The 18,526-nt window shown below is 57.4% G+C and overlaps 1 protein-coding gene across 5 annotated transcripts in view; it reads right to left on the reverse strand.

Moving 5' to 3' along the window:
- Positions 1-643: 643 nt before the first annotated feature.
- LOC122370909 (arginine-glutamic acid dipeptide repeats protein-like) overlaps positions 644-18,526 on the reverse strand; it is a 93,519-nt gene continuing 75,636 nt past the window's right edge. For 2 of the 5 annotated variants that reach the window (XM_043346858.1, XM_043346861.1), the window contains 15 exons: positions 16,200-16,353; positions 15,492-15,728; positions 14,952-15,050; positions 14,582-14,662; positions 14,188-14,338; positions 13,764-13,877; positions 13,277-13,482; positions 8,293-8,523; positions 5,983-8,025; positions 5,490-5,638; positions 5,093-5,233; positions 4,612-4,767; positions 2,198-2,675; positions 1,607-1,773; positions 644-1,187 (listed from right to left, as the gene is read on the reverse strand). In XM_043346858.1, the coding sequence (XP_043202793.1) occupies positions 1,124-1,187; positions 1,607-1,773; positions 2,198-2,675; positions 4,612-4,767; positions 5,093-5,233; positions 5,490-5,638; positions 5,983-8,025; positions 8,293-8,523; positions 13,277-13,482; positions 13,764-13,877; positions 14,188-14,338; positions 14,582-14,662; positions 14,952-15,050; positions 15,492-15,728; positions 16,200-16,353 (4,471 nt within the window). In that variant the 3' untranslated portion in view covers positions 644-1,123. Of the gene's footprint in view, positions 1,188-1,606; positions 1,774-2,197; positions 2,676-4,611; positions 4,768-5,092; positions 5,234-5,489; positions 5,639-5,982; positions 8,026-8,292; positions 8,524-13,276; positions 13,483-13,763; positions 13,881-14,187; positions 14,339-14,581; positions 14,663-14,951; positions 15,051-15,491; positions 15,729-16,199; positions 16,354-18,526 lie in introns of all 5 variants that reach the window. The other 3 variants (XM_043346857.1, XM_043346860.1, XM_043346859.1) reach the window with 2 other exon arrangements.

Below are 18,526 nucleotides of genomic sequence, written 5' to 3' on the forward strand. Positions count from 1 at the left end.
TTTTTTTATTTTTTTCTTCCCTGTGCCTTAGCACCCCAAATATGCATGTATCCGGAAAAGAGGAAGAGGATGATGAATGAATGTGTGGATTTGCACAAATTTTTCAGGAAACATGTGCAATACATGTGACAATACACTTATGCATTCATTTTCCCTGTACACCCACTCGTTTATGTGGTACACACAGAGTTTTGGAGATGTTTCAATTTTGTGAAAATGTAGCATGATTTTCAAATCCATTTTTGAACCAAATCACTTGCATGAAAAACCATACCATTTTGTCCAATGGTCAAGAGCAAAACAGTGTCAACTACCACACTGAAGTTTTTATTGAACCTTCTCCAATTAGGAAGTTAATATGACTCAAAGTTTTTCCCATGCAACTGTCCCTTAACACCCCATTTTACGGTATTACCCGTCTTTATATCCTCTGCACTTCGGTTGGCATTCGCACATTACCCGCTAAATCGTATTTAATAATTATGTATGTTCTGGCCAATGGACAGAAGGTACAAAAGGATCGGTTATTTTTGGGGAGTCGAACAGTTGCTCACATCGCGCAGTCTCACGTGTTGACAATTCACTTTTCTCTTCTGCTGACATGCTTGTACCCAGTCCTCTGGTGGAGAAGAAAAACAAAAACTTCGTGTGTCAAAGCAAGGAGTTATCTATATTAGCATGGAAATATGTACACTATGAGCCTTGTACAAAACAATGGTACAGCGAGCGTCTTCTCTGCTGGATCGGGGCTCCTCCCGCTGCTGGGCAGTCGCCGGTGACAGGACAAGCACAACACGCGCCGCGTCTGAGTGAGATGAACGAGAGACCGGCGCGGGCCATGTGTGGGGAGCAGACGGCCGAGGCACGGCTTCAAGCCGTCCACGCCAGCCGCCCGGCACCGATGTGTTCGATGTGTGTCTAACACTACCCGCCGCTGACGTCACCGGTATGACGTCATCACCGCCGCCGAGCACTGAAAGCCTCCAACAGTCCGGCGCCGCTAGTTGCACGTAGCTCCCGGTTCATAAATAATAAAGCACGCATCCTCTGGCGGCACTGCGCCGTATTTGCACGTAGGTCCGGCTCCGCGGGACGCCGGGTGAAGGGAGGGGAGGGCCCGAGCTCAGGGCTTGGGCGGCGCGCGGGCCGCCTCCTCCAGCGCCCGCTTCTCCCGCTCACGCTGGTATCTGAAACAGAATGACCGGAACGTTAGAAAAATCGGACACATCAATCAGCGCGGACACCACACTGTCCCTTCATATTCCGACTAATCTGCCCAGTATGCCTCTCCTCCGCCCCTTCCTCAGTTCCAAACATAGCTTCACACTAGCATGACCACGGCCAGCCGCTACTCGCCATCGCTTTGACCAGTCCGATCAGTTACTTTCACGGCACCTGATGACTGCAAGGAGACGATTTTCCTCCCAACAGACAAAAGATCCACAAATGCCCGCCTGACCAATGACCACCCCGTTCCCCGGTCTCCCTCTCCACGTCATAGCTAGTCCCGTCTCCTGTCCACCTCCTAAATGACCAGTGACAAGCCCTCTTCTCCTCTCCTCAGTTTGTGCAGCCAGTCCTTGCCCCATTTCCCCCTCCCACTGACCTGATGAGCTCCTCCTGCTGGGCGTGGTGCGCCAGCAGCGACGAGTGCAGCGAGCTGGGCGGCAGGCCGTGCGGCGGCGGCGGCAGGCCCGGACCGCCGCCGGCCAGCCGCTCGCGCTCCAGCAGCTGGCGCTGCAGGTGCTCCTGGGCGGCCGCGTGAGCCGACAGCTGCCGGAACACACGGTACAGGGGTCAGAACACTTGGCTGGGACAGAGGGTCAGCCGGGCGACTGGCTTTATATACGATGCTTTAATTGGGCGGAAATGGACCCTTACGGCGAGAACGATCACGTGATTAGAAAGGATTAGAAAGAGACAAGTGTTCAAATGGAGACTAAATGGATTGTTCATTGGCAACCATACATCTGATGCAGTAATGGCAAGACATTAGAACTGTAAATTTAGCACTTGTAAAATTTCATAAAAACATGACCTATTTACGCCATTTGGCGACAACTCATCCCACAAAAGCCCTTTCTCAACACACGTACCTAACTAGTAACTCATTAAAAACTTGTCTAGTGCCCACCCAGCCTCAATCTACAGACTTCTTGTTCTCCCCTCTCCCTCCACCTCTCCCCATGTAGCTCACCTGTGCCAGTTGCTCCTCGTAGGGTCGTCCCAGATGGGGTGGATAGCCGGCGGCGAACAGGGGCGGCTCTCCAGGCCGGGGCGGCAGCAGGCCGGCCGGCCGCGGGCCCGGGGGGTAGCCAGGAGGCAGAGGGTAGCCTCCGGCCGCGGCGGCGGCCGCAGCCGCTGCCGCCGCGTCGCCCGGGTGTAGGTGTAGGTGTGTGTGCGCGTGTGTGTGAGAGTGGGCGTGCGCGTGTGCGTGTGTGTGGTACTCTGGCGGCACGGGCACGCCGAGGCCGGCCATCTGCAGTCGGACCATGGGGTCGGCCAGGGAGAGCGGCAGCCGGTCGGCGCCCTCAGCAGACGGCGGCAGCGGCACCGAGGAGCCGCCCAGTCGCTCCAGACGCTCGCGCTCCATGGCAGACAGCAGGGAGGGCGACGGCGGCGGCGGGTACAGCGCGCCCGGCGGCGGCAGGAACATGCCCGGCAGCATCTGGCGCCTGTAACCCCGCGCGGACAGAGTCAGACACGGTTCGCATACTGCACGTCGGACAGGGGACGGCACATCTGCCGAGGAAATTCATACGAATGTATGACAATATGACATTGTCGGTTTGAGGTCACAAAAGAGGGAGTCACTCCGGTTTTAGTCGTTAGACCTTAATCGGTAGACTGGCTAACTGTCAGGTGATCAGTCGGCATTCGTAAGACGTCAATGGCTTCACGTCATTCAGGCAAACATATACAGACATACCAAAACATACATCACGAAAAACGGAAGTAGGCAGCAAATCACCAAATTCAAATGTTCAAATGTTTCCCGCTACTAACGGGTGAGCACTTACTTTTTGCACAAAAATTTAGTTTGCATATCTCCGGTGTATTTTGAGATAACATTACCAAACTTTCAGCACAGGATGGCAGCATCGCTATGTAGCCATCACTAGTGCAGGGCCGTTGTGACACCGTTGCGCTTTGCAGCCCGCACGCGCTTCGGGACCGCCCTCATCATGCCGTGCACCACCTCCAAGTCAATCTCTTGCAGAGCTTGACGTATCCGCCTCTTCAAACCCTCGTCACTCTTTGCTGACCAGCCACCTTTGTACAGGTCTCGCGGGTTTTAGCGGTAGGTTTTGCACCTAGAAAATTTAGTGTACTTCAGGCTATAACTTCGTCGTCTTAAGCTTTTAAGTGTTGAAGATGCGATCGACTTGTTGGGTAACAAGCCGGCCATGATCGTGTAAAATGGCTTCATCGTAAATCGATTAGTTTCTGAGATATAACCGGAAATGTAAAAGTGCAAAACCTACCGCTTAATCTCGCGAGACCTGTACACCCTCTGCTTCATGAGACCCCAAAAGTCCTCGATTGGCCGCAGTTGGGGGACGTTGGGGGGATTCTTCTCGCGGGGTACATACCGCACGTGCGACCGGTCCAGGAGTTCCAGGGTCTCACGTGCGTAGTGCGAGGCTGCCAGATCCGGCCAGAACACATACCCTCCATGGGGGTAATGTTGTGCCAGAAAAGGCAAAAGTTCGCCCTTGATGCACTTCTCCCGGTACACAGCACCGTTAACATTTGCGCGACTGGGGGTGATTACCGGCCGGGAGATCCCCCGAGGGGATATGGCCACCCACACTAGAAGTTTCCGCGGGAACTTGCCTATGGGTCGATGTTTCACATCTTCTGGCGCGTCTCCACCAGGGCCAGCGTAGTAATCCTTGTTGGCTGGCATCTCACAGCCCTGATAGGTGAAATAACTCTCATCGTCCATCACCACCTCGAGATCTGCGTCCGTGTTGAGCACTTCACTCACCAACCGTCGTATCCGGATCTTTTGGGACTTTCGCTGCTCCGGTGTAGTACTTGGGGCCTTGGTCCTTGTCCGGTATTTCAGTCCTTCCTCTGCTAGGATTTTTCGGACATAACTTTGGGAGATACCGAAGCGGCGGGCAAGAAGGCGCGTTGACACCCCCACGCGATGGCGGGCCGCGAGGACCAGAGCACGTCTCTTCTGCCGGAGCATCTTGACCACAGGTCGGCAACTTTTTCCCGTGCTGGCATGCGTAACATCTCCTCTTGCCTCCAAGTTTCTTATGATATTGTAGGTTGTCCTCTTCGCCACACCCATTTTTAGAAAATGGCTCACAATGTCACATTTTCGAAAATTGGGGTGGTTTTTGACAAATTCTGCCACAATACTACGGACACCTGACTTGGTTAAGCCCTCCATGCTTAATGATTTCATATTTCAGAAATTTCAAAATCCGCGTGTATGTTATATTCCTATTGGTCTTTCATTGTGGAAAATTTCATGCAAATCTCACTTAAATTGGTGAGACTGCAAGCGAGTTACAATTGTGCAGAAAGTAAGTGCTCACCCGTTACCATCGCCTTCTCCGACAGTCGTCTAGCGTCCTCTGTAGCTCAGCTTACCACATGTGCTGAGGAGGGCCGTACCTCTGCATCTCTAACCAATGGGCGTCCAGCGGGCGAGACTTGAACATCTCCTCCTTGAGGCGCTCGTTGAGGTCACGCTCGCGCAGCTCTCGCAACTCGCGGTCGCGCCGCTCCAGCATCTCCAGCTCCATCCTATGACAGATAAGGGGAGGTAAGGGTGAGCTGGACGGTCTTGAAGGTCACAATGGCCCATTCGAAAGCGATTTCACAATCAGCGGACTTGAGGGCAACTAAACGTTAAGAAGTACACAGGGACGGCGGTGTATCGACACCACTCGTCTCCAAAACCCATGAACGCCCGCCCCTCCCGTCTCCCCATTTTCTCTCGACTCTGCTGCTGCTTCTCCCGTCTCCCTGGTAAGTGGTATCTATCTCGTCTCCCCGTCATCTCCCATTTACCCTTCAATCTGTCTTCTCTCTCCTGTCCTCTCTCCCGTCTCCCCGTCGCTGCACTGACCTGTCCCGCGGGTAGACACCGGGCGGCAGTCCCGCCATGGCCGGAGCCATGTGCTCCAGGTGGGGCGGCAGCGGGTAGCCGACAGAGTAGGGCACGCCCGCTCCGCCGGGCGAGATGACTGGCAGCGGACGGCCGTAGTCGCTGAAGACAAAGCACAGACGAGTTACTCACGGTTGACAGTCGGCACTCACGGATAACGACAGACACTCGGGATAACTCGGAGGGCACCCATGGCCTATAAGGAAACACCGCAGCTCAAAGACCGAAGCTCCTGGCTCAGAACACTCACAGAGCGAAACCAACACTCGTAGCTAGCGGCAGGAAGAGTGTGGCCTTAGCTATATCTAAGCATATTTAAACTGCTAGGGCCGCGGCCCCGTCCCGTCTCCTGGCTCACCTGAGTCGCGACAGTCCGGACTCGGAGGGCCGCACCGGCAGCCGGTCGTGTTCGGCAGCCGCTGCTGCCGCCGCCGCGGCCGAGGGGGTGCGAGGGGAGCCGCGGCCCTTCTCCCCGGCGGAGCGCTGCTTCTCAGCCGCCTCCTTCCTCTGTGGACCGACAGGGGAGATTACACACCAGCTCACACGAGGTGCGCAGAGTGACCGATCTCTTATATACAGAAAAGGGTTCTGGAGAGTCCCGCCCGCTAAGCAGCAGACTATACCGAAATTTGATATATAATGAACAAATGGACGAATAAAAATGAATGAAGGTATGCATGAATGGACCAATGATACAAGTGTGACTCGAGATACGAATACGGATTACGGAATATTTTTGTGGCAAATACATAACAATGAATGCGGAAAACTAAGACGTAACGGTAAGTGCATACGCAAATTTCCCTTCGAAATCTAAAACCCGTATCGCAGCCGTCCCCCGCGCCACTCACCTGCTGCTGCTGCTGCTGGCGGTCGCGGTCGGCCCGCTCGCGCTCCTGGCGCTCTGTCTGGCGCCGCTGACGCTCCTCCCTCCTGCGCGCCAGTTTGCTGTCCGGCACCGGTTTGAAGGTCATGTCCGTTCTCGCGCAGCTGCTGTTCTCGCCGCGGTTCCAGTGGCGCAGGAAGATGGCGCTCTGGCTGCGGTGGCACTCCGAGTCCTCCACCTTGGGCTCGGGGCTGGGCGGCCGCGCCGCAGGCGGGCTGTCGCCAGCCTCATCCTCGTCCTCTGCCGGGTCCGCGGACGGCTTCCCCGCACCGCCGGACGGGTCGTGGTAGCCGGCCACGCCCGGGACAATCGTCGGCGGTAGGGCCTGCGTGGACGGTGGCCGCGCCGGAGGCTGGTTCGGGGTCAGTGCCAGCGGCCGCGGACTCGCCGGCGGGGAGGCGGGGCGGGCCAGCGGCGGCGGCTGTGACGGCGGCGCGCCCGGAGGAACCGACGCTGGCGCTTGGGTGATCACCGACGATGGAGCGGCCGCAGAGGAGACGGGCGGCAGCTGCGACGGGTGCTGCTGCGGCGGCGGCGGGTGCTGAGATGGGTGCTGAGCCGGGTGCTGGCCCGGATGGTGTGGTGGGTGCTGCGGTGGATGCTGACCCGGATGTTGACCCGAATGCTGGGCTGGGTGCTGAGCCGGGTGCTCAGCTGGATGCCGAGCTGGATGCTGAGCTGGGTGCTGAGCTGGGTGCTGAGCTGGGTGCTCAGCAGGATGCCGAGGTGGATGCTGCGCTGAGTGATGCACCGAGTGGTGGACAGAGTGCTGCACTGAGTGCTGTGGCGGCACCAGCACTGACGATGTGGTGGCCGACACGCTGACACTGGATGAATAGTGTACCGATGACGACACGTTCGTCGAGTAGCTGTACGGGTAGTGCCGGGGCTCGCCGGCCGCCGCCGCCATCTCCATCGAGACCGACGCGGACGGCACAGTCGACGTACGCGTCACCACCGACACGGCGTTACTGGCCGTCGACGCGGGGGCGCTGGCCGTCGGGCCGGCCGGCTCTCGGCTCTCTGCCTTCCTCAGATCGAGAGTCTCGGGGTGACCGGCCGGGGCGGGCGGCGCACCTGCTGCCGACCGCGGCGGGTACCCAGGGTACCCAGAGTACGGGTACGGGTAGGGGTAGCCGTACACGTGCGGCGGGTACCCTGGCGGCGCCGGGTGCGGCGGCAGCGGTGGCAGGGCGGGATGTGGCGGCAGCGGCGGGTGCGCCGGGTGTGTCGCGGCCACCGGCGGCGGCGGGCCGGTGACCAGCGGTCCGAGCGGCGCCGCCTCGGCCGGCCGCGGCTCTGCCTTGACAGTGGCCAGCGGCGGGGGCGGGGGCGGCGGCGGTGGCCGGTGTGGTTCGTCTGTGTCACTTCGCGGCTCCTGTTTGACAGTGAGGTTCTCCGGCTCAGTGGGCTCGACGGGCTCCGTTCGCAGCGGTGAGCCGCCCGCCGCCTCTGTCGGGTACCCGAGGCCAGCCGGGTGCAGCCCCGACGGCAGGCCGTGGGGCGGCCCGTGCGGACCGGTGTGGCCGCCGCCCGGGACCTCGCTGTGCCGTCCAGCCAGCGGCGGCTCGGCGGACAGGCCGCTCTGCAGGCGCGCCAGGCTCGGCTTCACGTCCTCCTCGCTGGAAGACTCTGTGAAGGTGGTGGCGGCGCCGGCGCCGGCCGGCACCTGCGGCTCCAGCCGTTCGGTCGGCTCGGCCTGGTCCGCCTCGGCCGCCTGTCGCTCGGACAGCTCGACCCGCTCGGCCGGCCGCTCCGGCTGATCGGCGGCCGCCGTGGCCGCCGGCTGGGCGGGGGCGGGGGCGGCGGCCGGCAGCGGCTCCGGTTTGAGCGGCTCCGGCTTGGCCAGCGAGGCCGGCTGCGGCGGCTCGGCCTTGATGCGCGGCGGCTCCTCCTGCTGGTCGTCCAGTGACGGAGACGAGGTCTGCGACGAGGGCAGGTCGGCGTCGGCCGCGTCCGTGCCCGCCTCGTCCGACGCGGAGTCGCTCAGGCTGTCCTCCGCCGACGCCTGCGAGAAATGACATCATAAGGTCACACTAGGCACTCGGGGAAAGATGTCATGGAAATCTCTTATTTCTGGCACACAGCTACTGAGCTTGATAAAGACTTCCAGTATCATCTTCCATAGTGCCGATAAAAGATTCTGATAAATATTGTGTTCGTCCGGTGATTGTCGGGTGTGAGAGCATCCGGAGTGCATTAGCCATAAAAAAGCGAAACGGTCCATACGCAACAAAGTGACAAGACACTGACTGCCTAAGAGCTCTCCACTCACATAATTGACGCCCTTCTTCTTTTTGGCGGCCTTTCCGTCTGGGGTGTCAAGGTGCGTGCCGGCCCGTTTGGCGGTGGCCGCCGGCCGCGGCCGCTGGGACGAAGTGCGCGACTTGTCCGAGGAGCTGCTGGCCGAACAGGTGCTGGCGGCGCCCGGGGACTGGCGGCCCGCGTCGGAGGGTGTGTTGGCCCGGCTGCCGCTGGCACCGCGACGCGGACGGTGGCCGCGGGACTGTGAGAGGAGACGGGGTGGTCAGCATGGATGCACTGCTGAGTGCTGAAGATACATGGGTGGGTGGGCTCGGCCGGGCGAGGACGAGGGTCATCAGTATGGGTCGAATATGGTAGGAACCGTCCAGTCAGTTCTCAAATACGGGACAGGCACGATTTGAGGAGGATACAGAGGGCGAAAACCAGCCTCGAATGGCTCGATTTTATTTTACAATGGCCTCACCACTTAATAGCACACGACTAAGAACTAAGTTGGCCGAACGATGTCGACATAAAGTCAGGGATGATAAAGAATCGAGAGACAGTCAGTCCGAAAACCAGAGGCATAGCTGAGAGCAAAACTTCATTCAGGGACGGAGGTTGGAGAGCCAAGAAAAGTTTGAACTACTTGACATCATGCAGCCGTCGAAAGCTCTACAACCCTTCGGCCATCAACTTGTGCCACGTAGCGGTGGCGCTATTAGTCGTTATTTGTCATAATGTCACACCTGTGATGTCAACAAATCATTTTGGCAGGCGTTGACGCAGCTGTTGTATAATCACACCACGTAACTTAGGCACCGCTTGTGGACTCGAATAGTGAAGCGTTTGGTGGGACCGTAACAGCGGCTGCACCGTGTCGGTATGAAGTGCGCGATGACGAATATCCACTCGCTGCAATTGCTGGATGTTATATAACGAACTACACAGACTACGGTCTAGGGTGACATCGTGTATACCTTCCTTCATGCCTCTCTTACTGTCAGGGGCCAATGTAAGCCCCGTGATTTGAGCAGTTTCAGATAGGTCAGTGGTCACCCCTCCTCCCCCCGCCACTCGAATGCATACCTTCTGCAATTCGGACACAAGAGACAGCAGAACGACGACGGGCTGAAACTCGGGCCGTGTCCAATCCGCCGTGCTCGTAGACAGACGCGGCTCGGGCGCGGGCCGCACAGGCTCCTCGGGTGGCGGTGGCGGCGGCGGCGGGGGCGGCGGCGGCAGAGCCACGTCGCGGCCGTAGACGGCGGCGCCGAGCCGTCTGCGGCCCCAGGTCAGCCACTCGAGGCTGCGCGCCAGCTCGTGCCGCCGCTGCTCGCGGTAGCTGTGCCGTGCCGCGCGAGCCTTCTCCAGGTTAGCCGCCAGCTGGAGGTACCGACGCCGCCGCATCTTAGCGATCACAGGCTAAAACGCAGGGAAGAGAGCGCCGATTCTGGCCTTCCACACGACCAGATGGGAGTCTTGTAGATCCGACCTTGACCAATGCTCTCCTCTGATCGAACTCAATTAGACAGATTTGTCTTCACGAAATCAGAATCATGGACGAACGACAACTAACTGAACAAGGCATTGAAAAAATAATACAATTTCTTATTGAACATACGTCCGATGTTTCGTCAAACACAATAAAACCGTACGCTTCTGAGGCCAGACTTTCAAAGAAGCATCACTTTCGGCTCATTTCAACCGTCTTGACGTTGATGAGGACAGTGATCAGAGGTGCAATACAGCCATTGCAACGCCATATTCCTGGCACGTTTCTTGGCACGGTCCCTTGCTCCATCCCTGTTTCCGTGAGGAATCGTTCGTCTTCAGCTTCTTTCCACCTCGCTTACTTATCTCGTTAGCAATCAAATTGAAATGGCGCTTCACCGATCGGACGCTTCACTAGTTGCGATCGTCCTGCCACGTGGTCGCCGTTTTTTGCCGCACACCAGCACTCTTACGTCACCGTCACTATCCACTGCACGTGCTCGCCCAATACGTCACACCGCCTCAGCTCCACGTGCTAAATCAGATCGGGATTTCTTGTTTCCGCGACTCAGTAAACACCACCACTACCCTCCCGCACCGCGCGGATCAAACTGCAGCGAGGCAGGCCGGCCGGTGACACGACCGCGCCGCCTGGGGCGAGAACCGAGCCGCCACCCCCTCCCTCCCCCCTACAGTTCCGCGACACGGTCAGCCGAGACCGGCCGTCTCACCGCGTCCTGAGGAGGGCGGGGGGAGGGGGGGGGGGGGTCGCCACCCAGCGATCCGTCAGTGCTGATCCCTCGCTGACACTACGACCACAGCGGGGGGACACGCCCCCTGACCCCCCTGTCCGCGCACACCTGGGACGGGCGCAGCGGGACGCACACCCCACACGACCTCTGACATTCCGGGAATCCCCGTAATGGCCGCATCCAATGGCGTCCGAGCGGCCCTTCCGAGTCACGTAGTGACGACGGAACCGGACGGACCGATCACCGCGAGAAAAACCGCAGATTCGGAATTGGTTGCAAGCTTGCAACATAAATAGCCATAGTTCCACTACAAAGAACAGTAGCATAGAAAACTAAGCGAGTGTTACAAAAAAAAATAGGTGCGTAGTAAGCGCATAGTAGAAAAATAAAGGTAGATAGGCTGAGGCAAATTAAATATTTCTTAGGTAATAGGTGCCAAACGCTCTCTAAAGACAGATGTTCATGGGTGAACATAAATTATCATTCATAAATGGATGTTGAATGCGAGTGAATAACAATTAATGAATAATTTACAATACAACGGCCGACGGTTTTTCATTGACCGTGTTGCTGTCAGTCGTGATAATGCGGCCTAGTTTTCTCGCCCGCCTAGACGAGAATCTATTACAATTTACAGCCTTATACCAATGGCATTTCTTTTTTTTCTTTTGTTATTTACTCAACATGTGCCGGTACGCGAAATTCACAGACCGCGTGCATCCGTGCCCTGAATCACTGTTACCTAATACCTATCTGGTACGCTATTTCTGTGCATCCGGTCTGCACGAGCTCGGTGTACGTACGAAGCTTAAAACAACGCAAAACAAAAACCGAGAAGGCTAAATTTGTGAGAGTGCAAATGTTCCTAAATATATTGCAAGACAAAAAAATGCACAGTTTATGCTACTAAAGAACGTGGTCGGATTAGGACAGCGATGTGAATCCAAAAAGTCCCACGCCACTTAGTACGCCACCCACCGCTGTCCCATGGTCAGCAAACCTCACTCGCACGGGCCCGTCACCGGGGGGTCGCCGGTACCCCTTTGTGGTCCCGAGGGGGCGGGGTGAGCGAGGGCTCGAGGGTCCATCAATCAGACCCTCTGGATGGCCACCCACCGGGCGAACCGGCCCACGCCGGCTACCGACCCTTTAGGTACAGAACGAAGGGGGGGGGGGCAGGGCACACCTCTGTTCACGGGCACCGCACACTGCTGCGTGCGGTGTGTGCGGTACGTCCAGCAGGCGTGGGGGTAGGGGATTGGTAGGCGGTAGGCGGCTCTGACGTCACGGCTGCGTGCGGTGGACGTGGCCCAGTCCCGTCCGGCCACAGCGGTCGCTGTGTGCGGTGACGGAAGGCTGACGTAAGGACGCAGTGAGCGGAGCTTGGAGGCCGACCGCACACAGGGCCCGTGAACAGCCCTCCAGGATCACCTCAAGGGACCATGGGCAACGGACATCCGTTCTTTTATTTGGCGCCTTTACCAGCCACGTTGTATGTTGATCGCTAAGTAACTCGAAAACGTGTCATATTTGCCGGGTCTGAATCACGACATCAGCACGGTACACCAGAGAATGTTGCTATCTCGTCTCTCGACCATCAGGCACTGCTCATCACTCTTATATCGACTTTCGATGGTATTAGGCATACCCCTGTCCAGTGGCGGCGGAACACTTTCAATTAAGGGGGGGGGGGGGGCACTGCCGACTTTTGGTCCCATTCTTTCCATGCAAAGCCCATAGGGCTAATGTTGAAATGTCAAAATCAAAGGGGGTCACGGTGCCCCACGGTGCCCCCCCCCCCCCACGTTCCGCCGCCTATGCTCCTGTCTTCCCAGAGCAGCGCCCTGCTGGAGAAACGTAGATGTAAGATCACAGCTCGGGTCCCTAAAATAGATACAACCGAAAAACCTTACTTCTTCCAATCACAGATATATTGAAGACGAATTGTCTTTCGCCGGTCTGCCCCGCGTTCGTCATGAACACAAATTTGAATTGCATGCGGTGCGATGGTATGGATACGCATCCATGATTTATGACGCGTTCGTTAGGCCTATCGATAACATGACACCAACTCATTTGTTTTCTGCCCCATCCGCATCCAGTCGTCTGCAATGGGACGCCATATCTATCACCTGAAACTTGGAAGTCGATGCTTCGACAGACGACAGAAGCATCTCGACAAGCTAGAACGGCAAACCCTGCCAAACGTCACCCATTGCGACATCTATAAGCGGCATGTCGAACTGCAGCCTCGCCCACTGCCCCCTAGCTAGCGGGCCGTTCGGCAGCGGCCGCCCGCCCGCCCGCCGGAGGGCTGACCATTTACGGAATCGGCTATGGTCGCGGGCAGCGGCAGGGATGGTGGCGGTGGGGCGCATTATGCGGCCGCCGCTCCGGCGACGCTAATCGGGACGGTGACGGACGGCCGCCGGCCGCCGGTGCCGATCGTGCTGTCCAGATCGGCGGTACGGTCGGCGGCGGGCGGCCACCGGGCTACACCGCACCCACCGCGTTCCGGTAGCACACCGTGTCACTGAGAACATTGCACAAACCATTCGCTTCAAAAGATAGAGAGCGAATGGTTTGTGCAATGTTAAACTAAGATAAACGAAAGAAGAGCGCAAGGGAGTGAGAGGAATTGAGAACGAGCGGCGGGATGTCCGACAGACAGGGAAAGAGGGCAGAGACAGAGAGGGAAAGATGGAGATACAGAGACAATGATAGACAAAAAGAGAGCCCAGTACTTTATAAAGAGAGCTTGGTACTGACCAGTTCCTTTGCGCGAGTCCTGGTGCGCATACGCCCGCCGTCCTGCGCCGCCGCTGCCGCCGCCGCCGGCTGCTGAGTGGTCAGCGGGGGCTCCCGGGTCTGGGCGTCCTTCAGGTCCGGCAGCTGACCGTATTTCTTGAAGTGGAGCCGACAGCTGGTGCAGAGGAGCGCGTGATCCTTGCCGGCGTGGTGCCAGTCCTTGGAGGCTGCCGGCGACACACGAGACTAGTCAGAGGCGACTGGGGCAGAGGACTGGCACCGGGTCCACCCCACATCCCTGCAGAGAGTAGCCGGAAAACGCGCCCGGCACTTCCGGCCCGGAAATTGGCTGGGGATGCTCGTGCGAGCAGTACATTTGATGGGCGTTAAAATGGTCTGTAAACCAATGGCCGGTGTTAGTACCGGCTGCCCGGGGCGGTAGTTAAACAGGTGGTGGGAGTTCTCATTACGGGGAACACTGCGGCAGACTGACGGCGCAGGTACTCACAGGTGGTGAAGCAGTGTCGGCAGTGGTACCGGGACATGTCGCGCAGGTTAGAGTCCGAGTCCTCTGATTCGTCGTTCTCGCACTCACTGGCCGAGCTCAGGTCACAGCCGACCGCTGCTGGGGGGGGGGGGGGCAGACGGACATACAGTCAGAGCACATTACTAACGGGGTAGTCAGACAGACAAACGGAGATACACGGGGCACGGTTATTAGACACGGCAGCTAGCCGCTGCCCAGCGACTGATCGCTGGTCAGCTGTCTGCACCAGCCAGACTGTCGTTCAGCTGCTTCGCCATTTGATTGTTCCTGTAATTAGCACAAACTTCACTTCCCTTCACAGACAACGTCCCGCCATATTCAAGCCCATCAAACGTGCACTCTCCCACCTGACACCAGCCCAACCCCGTTCTCTCACGCCACCGACCTGGCTCATCTTTGGTGGTTTTGTTGGCCCCCTTCCTGCTCTTGATGCGGCGGATGCCGTTAGTTCGCCGATGTCTGGCTACGTTCCTCGGTCGATTTCCCTGTGCGCCGGGAGTCTTCTTCCAAAGGTAGTAGAACTCGACCAACTCACTCTGTGGAGGGCACCAGAAAGAGGAAGAAATGAGTACTCGAGTCAGGGAAGAATATCATGAAGCGACATATGGACAGTGCGCAGAACACACCACATCTTATCTCATGTTCAAAATGTACAACACCGTTAGGAAGAATATCCAGTACTAGATGAAATAAGTGTTTTCACGTTTCACCTCATGCACATGAACCATCATTCAGACATTTTACGACAAGAACAGACATCGAACCGGGTCCCAGCTTACCGTTTCCTTGTGAGGTAGCAGCTCTTTTCTGATGCGAAAGAAATTCTTCCCGTATTGCCTCAATCCCTTCACAAACTTTTTCTGAAAGAGAAAACCACAACACACGTTAACATATGTCATACCGCAAAACACGACAGGAGCCAACCAGAGAAAACAGCAGAGCACACCAATTACTAGTTTTCCTATCCCGTACAATCGTCTAACAAGCCAAGCCTTAGTGTAAACACCGCATCATTCTCGTAGGTACTCCTCACAAACGACACTAATCTCCGCTTAGCCGGTGTCGCGTCTAGAGAACCAGTCGCACATTATCACACCACGTTAACCCTCCTCTCCCCGCCCTCCCCGTCCGCTCGTCCCGCTGGCGTACCGTTTCGTCCTCGCTCCAGCGCTGGTGGACGCCCACCGGTACTGGGCTCTTGACCAGCGCCTGCAGCGCCACGCCCTGCTCGTAGCCAGAGTGGTGCAGCTGCCGGGGACGAGGTGAGGTGAGGTCAGGTCGGGTCAGGTCGAGTCGGGTCGGGTCAGGTCGGGTCAGGTCAAGTCAGATTGGATCGGGTCAGGTCGAGATACAGACAGGCTGGTAAAGGGGCGAGTTATTGAGTCTGGATTCAAATGTTTATCGGCACTAAACGTAGCGTCAAAGACAGTCGTCTAAAGGTTCGACCGCCTGGCAGATGTTAACAAAACACCTAAAACCGTCGTAATCATAACATAAGATCAAACGCTGGGAGAACAAACCAACTGGATTACTGCCAATCAATACAGTGACAAGCGGTAGCGCTGACACGTCGATTGAAGTTCTTCCTTTGCATTGCCTACTATTCAGTAATGAGTAAAAACAAATTGACGCGTGAGTGAGTGGGAACATCCACTCCTCCTTCTCCCCACGCGCCCACTCCCCACTGACCACATCCAGGGCGTTCTGCGTAGTGTCATCCCGCTCTGCCGGCTTGCGGAACTCCGTGTTGGTGCTGCTGCCGTCGCAGATGCCGGCAAACTCGGCCATCGAGCGGGCGGCGCGTACGAACATTATCAGGTCCGAGTCGGCGGTGCGGCCGGGCACCCATAGTCGCTGCTCCTCGGCCCCCGTCGGCCGGCCCGGGGCTCCCGAGTGGGCGCCGCCCCGGTACTCGGGCAGCTTGGCCTGGAGAACGGGGGGGGGGGGGGGGAGCGTTAGGTGGGGCAGAGAGCACAGGTAACATCTACTCGGTAACATTTACCTACCAAAAACTCTAGTACAGTCGGTTAATCACGGAATCAGCAAACAGATTGTAGCTGTTAAGGCCAGCTTTCCCTGATCATACTCCATCCCCTACGAAAACAAAGGTTCAGGTTTAGCTACTTACATCACTAAGTAAACGCCATGAGGATTACAAGTGCCATGAATGACATATGAAGATTATAAGAGTAGAAAGCTGCATGCAAAGCGCCCTACAAGGCAGCTACAACGTAAGCGGCCATGAAATCGATAGCCCGGTTGGCGACAATCGACCTGGCCCAACAGCCACTAGCTGACGGTACGGCTCAGTAACCGGTCCTCGCTCCCTCCCCCGCCCCCTCAGGTACCGAGCAGGGTGAGAAGGCGTCGGGTGAGCGTCAGCGAGACGTTTCTCACCTGGTGAGACGGGCCCACACGGATCTCTCCCTGTGTGGACGCCAGTCTGCGGGTCTCGGGGTTGTAGGTGAGCACGTAGAAGAAGGTGTCCGGCTGCGGCACGTACTCCCGCACCTTGTGGACGTCACTGTAGTGGATCACCTTGCACGGACCCCTGACGGAGAGAGGGTATCGTCAGTCGACGAACATCACCACAGAAAGAGACGGCAGGCACGCGGTGTTGAGTCTCAGCAGCACGCGACAAGCGAATGAGGCTGGTGATCATTGCTGGCGTTTTGAGCTTATTGGGGACTATGTGGTAATTAGTGCCGTCCAAACGTAACAGGTCGACAAAACAGCGCTAGAAATCGACACATCAAACCGGCCTTTACCGCGGCTGAGGCTAGATATGCAATGTGCAATACATACATGATACTGCAGGTTGTCAAACCATGCCCCACTGAACTCAGCTATGCGGGTTGGCACCACGACGTTTACACAAATCATCCCATCTGCGGCGGACCGCGGTAACTGGCGGACACACCACGTCACCTCCACACCACCCCGTCAGATCAATCCGTCACATCGTCCGCCACATCAGAGCCAGCCGCCGTCGTACGCCGACCGCCCGGCTGGCGGCTGGAATTCGTCAGCCGTGTATGTACTGTGTAATTGTGTATGTAAGCGCCGGTCTACACCCGCCGGTAGCGCGGCCCAACCACCCTCCATCGGTCAGCGCGCTACCATCCGCCACTGCCGTGCACCCTGTACAGTGCACGGTGCCATGCACTGCACACGTGCTGGTCAATACCAGTACGGCTGCAGCGCCGCCGCAACTGGACGTCGCCGGTATATTTGTAGCTATCAGTTATGGAGGATCAGCTCGCTGGGCGACTGGTGGCGATGGTGGCCATGGTCAGTCACCAGCTGTCATTGCATGGTGACAGTGCGTGACAGTCGTGACAGCTGACAGACGTATACAGTGGAGACTCGAGCGAGACACAGCGAGCGTGGCGATTGTTTCCCATCAGCAGGCACGAAGATATGGCACTTGCAAAGTTCGGGAACACGGCACGCTCTCTGCACTCAGTTGTACTCACATACCAGCTGCACTCAGCAGCGGCGGGACGGAGGCGCCCTAGCTCAGTCGTGACTGGTAGACAGCCGCGCCCCCAGCTCTGTCGGCACTCAGCGGGGCCCCGCCGCGTCCATCTCTCGCCGCTATTCCTGCCCGGAGCCGGCCGATCACAGCAACCACTATCGGTCGGCGGATCAGAGAGGCGGCAATCTCCGCTGGGCGGCGAGCCCAGCGCTGCAGCGTGACCGGCTGCGGTCATCATCCGAGAGAGGGAGACGGAGAGAGAGAGAGAGAGAGAGAGAGAGAGAGAGAGAGAGAGAGAGAGAGAGAGAGAGAGAGAGAGAGAGAGAGAGAGAGAGAGAGAGAGAGAGAGAGAGAGAGAGAGAGAGAGAGGGGCGGGATTGTAGAATACCTACTGGAGAAAAGAGAAGAGAGGAAGAGAGAACAAAAGACAAGCAGACAGAGGCAGGAAAGAACGACACGAAAACGGTTGAGAAGAGCTCCATCCCGGCGATCATCCTCATCCTTTCCACCGTCACTCCAAATCACGCCCGTCTCGGAAACAAGCCTCAAGCCTGGTCCGCCCTGCCGACCAGCCACAGTACCGGCCGTCCCGTCCTGATGTCATCTCCCTGCGGTCGGCCGACCCGTGGAACACTGTACCGGAATACTGATCAGTGATCAGCCCGCTACCGCCGACGGTCTCGGTGCCACGTGACCGGGCGGGGACCCGTGTCACCCGTCAGTGATTGAGTAGCGGCCGGTCTCTGCACGCCACTGAACCAACTGCAGACGAGTGACGGCTCGCCTCAGCACCGGCCCGGTCCGGACGTAACTCACGCACGGGTATGGTGATCAGAGATGGTCGCTGAGGCCTGGAGCTGGGTGGGTCAGCGGCGCGCACCGCTGCGAAGCTAGACAGCAGAAGGAGAGAGTCTTGTCCAGAGTCAGACTGCATAGTGCAGCTTATAGGTGCTGAGCGAGCATTGACAGGGCGTTGGGCTCAAGGTAGGCATCAGACGGGTGCATGGATCCGAGTGATGGATCTATGATCTCAGTAGATCTCGAAGCAAAGTACAGGTTGGGATCTATGATCCCACCGGATCCGGCGTGAAAAACACATCTTGGATCTATGATCTCATATGATCTGACGATAAATTAAGAGCATGGATCTATGATCTCAGTGGATCCCACCATGCACCACATTTGAAACCATGTTTAAAGGGTTTCTATGCCAATAAGTGACACAAAACTATGGATTATGACGTGC

This window comes from Amphibalanus amphitrite, unplaced genomic scaffold (genome assembly GCF_019059575.1).
Source record: "Amphibalanus amphitrite isolate SeventyFive unplaced genomic scaffold, NRLGWU_Aamphi_draft 001184F_arrow, whole genome shotgun sequence".
NCBI classification, from domain to species: domain Eukaryota; kingdom Metazoa; phylum Arthropoda; class Thecostraca; order Balanomorpha; family Balanidae; genus Amphibalanus; species Amphibalanus amphitrite.